This window comes from Hyposmocoma kahamanoa, unplaced genomic scaffold (genome assembly GCF_003589595.1).
Source record: "Hyposmocoma kahamanoa isolate Upper Pololo Valley unplaced genomic scaffold, ASM358959v1 67, whole genome shotgun sequence".
In the NCBI taxonomy this organism is placed as follows: Eukaryota; Metazoa; Arthropoda; class Insecta; order Lepidoptera; family Cosmopterigidae; genus Hyposmocoma; species Hyposmocoma kahamanoa.
Window position 1 is genome coordinate 859,236 of NW_020653855.1, and position 3,615 is coordinate 862,850.

The 3,615-nt window shown below is 33.9% G+C and overlaps 1 protein-coding gene across 1 annotated transcript in view; it reads left to right on the plus strand.

Annotated features, from left to right (window-relative positions):
* LOC113232122 (acetyl-CoA carboxylase) overlaps positions 1-1,519 on the plus strand; it is a 117,314-nt gene extending 115,795 nt beyond the window's left edge. The window contains exon 38 of the mRNA XM_026466759.1: positions 1,064-1,519. Coding sequence (XP_026322544.1) covers positions 1,064-1,126 — 63 coding nt within the window. The 3' untranslated portion in view covers positions 1,127-1,519. The remainder of the gene's footprint in view (positions 1-1,063) is intronic.
* Positions 1,520-3,615: the final 2,096 nt, after the last annotated feature.

The following is a 3,615-nucleotide window of genomic DNA, read 5'->3' on the forward strand; positions in this document are numbered from 1 at the left end:
ATTTCGATACCTCAAAGGAACACTACGCCAACTTAATTTTTTAACCTATTCAGTTTTTATTTTGTTTTCTGTTTCTTTATTTTTTGTCACAAAATTAGTTTTTTTGTTTCCTTTGGTTTCGAATTTTGTTTTTGTTTTTTCATTTTTTTTTCACAAAATTCGGGGAGCATAATATTAGTAAATAATATGGTTGTTTACAAAAATAACAGAAAATGACCAAACAATAAAATTGGCGTAGTGTTCATTGGCGGTATCGATTTCATCGGTAATTAAATATGAAACATGTAGCAAAGCTCAAGTTAAACGTGTCGATTTGGAGTGACGGGTGTCGTCAATTGTTTCCTGCGCAATTGTCACCCGTAATGATTTGGCAGAATAGTTTTCAAACAAATTAAATGACATTTCGTCTCTACTTCTGGTTATGTACTCGATGGCTAAAAATAAAAGAAAACTGACCGCATACGAGGTGCATGCACTAGAATTGACGCGAAATACATAATAGTATATTCGACTTGTCAATTCTATGGTCTAAGAGTCGTATTCCAGAAGTCTACTCAATACTCAAGTCAGGACTTGAGCATTGCAGTGAACACTGAAAATCATACTCAAGTCCTTGCCATTAGGGTCGTGTTTCCAGTGCTTGAAATCATATTCAAGTCTGCTCAAATCCTGACTTCAGCATAGAGTAGAGTTCTAGAATACGACCCATCAACTAGTTGGAGTAAGTTGGAACTGGCACAGTACCCATCCTGTGTGAAATGGACTGTAGTTTAGTTCTATCTTTAAGTCAGGGCGCGTTCGTTAGACGACTGTCGTGTCTAGCTGTTCCCACTAGGTTGTGACGACAATTTATCGGTTCACGGCAGCCGCCGTGTCGTTTGCACGACAGAATCGTTAGAAGCTGCGGTTACCTGTCGTCACATTTTTGAAAACAATGTACCTTATTTTACTTAAGACTTCTATAATTACTGTATCTGGCAAAGAAACATATTCTAATCCTATTCTACTGGTCGGTTTAAATAAGTAAAATCATTATTTAACTTCAAATGTTTTTTTTTTACAGGAATTAACATCAGCACAACGCGCCGAGTTCATTCGCAAAATATCCGCACTAGACCTTGAATAGATAATCACTTAGCTTTACGCATACTGATCGGTAAAGTTAACTTCAGATGACAAATTAACAGGGAACTCTCTAGCATAAATTGATATTTAAAAGCAATCCTTGACTTTAACCTCCTATGATCCAGTTAACTAGAACGGAAAACTTTTTTTATCTAGCTCGCAATTTAGTATGTTGTTGGAATTGAAAGACCAAATGCAGTAACTTTGTGGCAATATTTCAATACTTAAGTCCAGTAATGGATTTGGAATTTGACCTTTCGTGCTGAACATCAAGCAGTCTTTTAAGCTACACGACAGAGTATCTAAGTGCAGAGAAATAATTGCGTTTTATCCATTGACTTACAATTATATGGACGTGGGGTCCGCGCTAAAAAGTGTCCGAACTTATAGGGCGTTAAAATCGTATACAGAGCGTCATTCACGCTTTAGTCTTCGTTTGTTCGACTGACAGCGAAGCAAGCAAAATTAGACAGTACTGCGATGACATTACAATTTAAATTCAACGTTTTAGCTTTTTCATATTCCTTTACATGTCACTACGTTTAAATAGGTTGACTTGGGAGATTTTTTTCGTGGTTTTTGTATTAGACCCGTCGTCCATTTATTTGTAACTCAATGGTTTTATCCTATAATATACAGAGGGTAACAAAAAGGTGTTTGTGACATAGAAAGAAGTCTCTTCGAACTTTTTTAATTCGGTCATATCCAAATTTAATTCGTTATTTTTAGCTGCACTATTTACATTTTACTATATGTTATGTCAATGAATACCTCCTATATTCATAATCGTATCGCTTTTTCTTACAAATGATTTTTACATTTCCCTCTCATTATCCCTGACTGAAAACCAGCAGCGCCTCAGGGAGTTTTGGCATATGCTGAGATAGGGCCCTTTTATTGCTATTTCTATATTCAATGTGCATCTGTGTCATATTAGTGAATAAAGTGTTTGTTTATTTGTTATTATAATGTTTGTAGTTTTATGGAGACGTGTTAGGTTTATCACGAATGGCCTTGACTTTTGATGGAAAAAATTACTTGCATAGTTTCGATTCAGAATTCCGTTTTCTATATTGTGAATTAAAGTATTCGTTTACGTCATAATTATAAAATAACTCCATTAGTGTTACAATAGACGATATCATTCAACATTTCTTACATCTTATTCTTACACCGCGTATAGAAGTAATCATTATTTCCTGTTATTAACTCATCTTCAGTTAACGAGACCTGGTAGTATAGAGAACAAATTTTCTAGAAGACGTATAATATTTTGAAGGCTCTTTTAATATGTGGCTTTATAATAGAGGCCTAAATCATAAACATTTAATAACATCAGGAAAATGGTTTACAAAAGAAACTGCGGATTATTAAAATTCGCGTTCCTTCGCACTATCATTTATTTCTAGTTATTAAAATTGTCTTCAAAACCAATATGAGTAATATTTATTATCACAAATTGCTTATTATTCCTAATATAAGTCCTTTTTATGACAATGTGATATTGGGGTATCGGGTTGGACTGTGTGAATGTTCAATTAGGGTCTTAGATGACGATTCTGACGTTAGTCAGACTAACTAAACTAAACAAAATTTGATAGGTTTAAAATAGAAACCAATTGTACTTGACCTGTCACTTTTGCAAGAAAATTAACCACAATTCCCTGGTATCTCTCTTTTTTTAGATCTGTCAAAATTTGTTTCTTTTACCGTGCAGGTCAGAATCGTCGCGGTAATTGTAAATTGCTTAGCTTTTTTCAAATTCTAAGTACAGTCGACCACGGGATGTCCTGTAAAAATTGTTAACAACAAATTTGATCACTAACATTCAAATTTGCAATATCGAATAGTGACAGTATGTCTTTGTGGTCCATTGTACTTTAAAGTCATAAAAACTGCTTATTAATATATACTTACCAATATATTATATACATATATATTTATTTGGCATATTGATATGTCCGTCCTAAGATAAAGGAAGCTATATTTGTAACCAGGTGCAAATGCATAGATTAATAACATACGCTATTGTCAGCGAACCAGGATGTATAAATACGTTGTTGATAAAAATGCCATAAAAAATGTTTACCGATATAAAATAAAATCGTAATTAAATTACGATTTTTAAAATTTATGCCATTTGTGTAACATTATCACGAATTTTAAAGTTTATGTCATTTGTATAACTTTCAATATTATTGGATTTTTAATTCGGGACTTAACCACGTATACAATATATTTTAATTACCTCAATGTTTCGGGCGTATTGCAACGTCCATAGTCTCGAAGGGATTGAAGAGGCGGGTGTCAGCATCTGCTAGCCGTGCGAGTTTTTCTAACTACCCGCACTTGACCTTCATTATTTATTTGTGCACTAGGGTAGTCACTAGACCGACACACAACAATCACGACATCCGGGGATTTGTCGGGCGACTTCAATATTGTACTAAAAAATCATAAACATTTTACTCTACTTACTATTTACCCTTT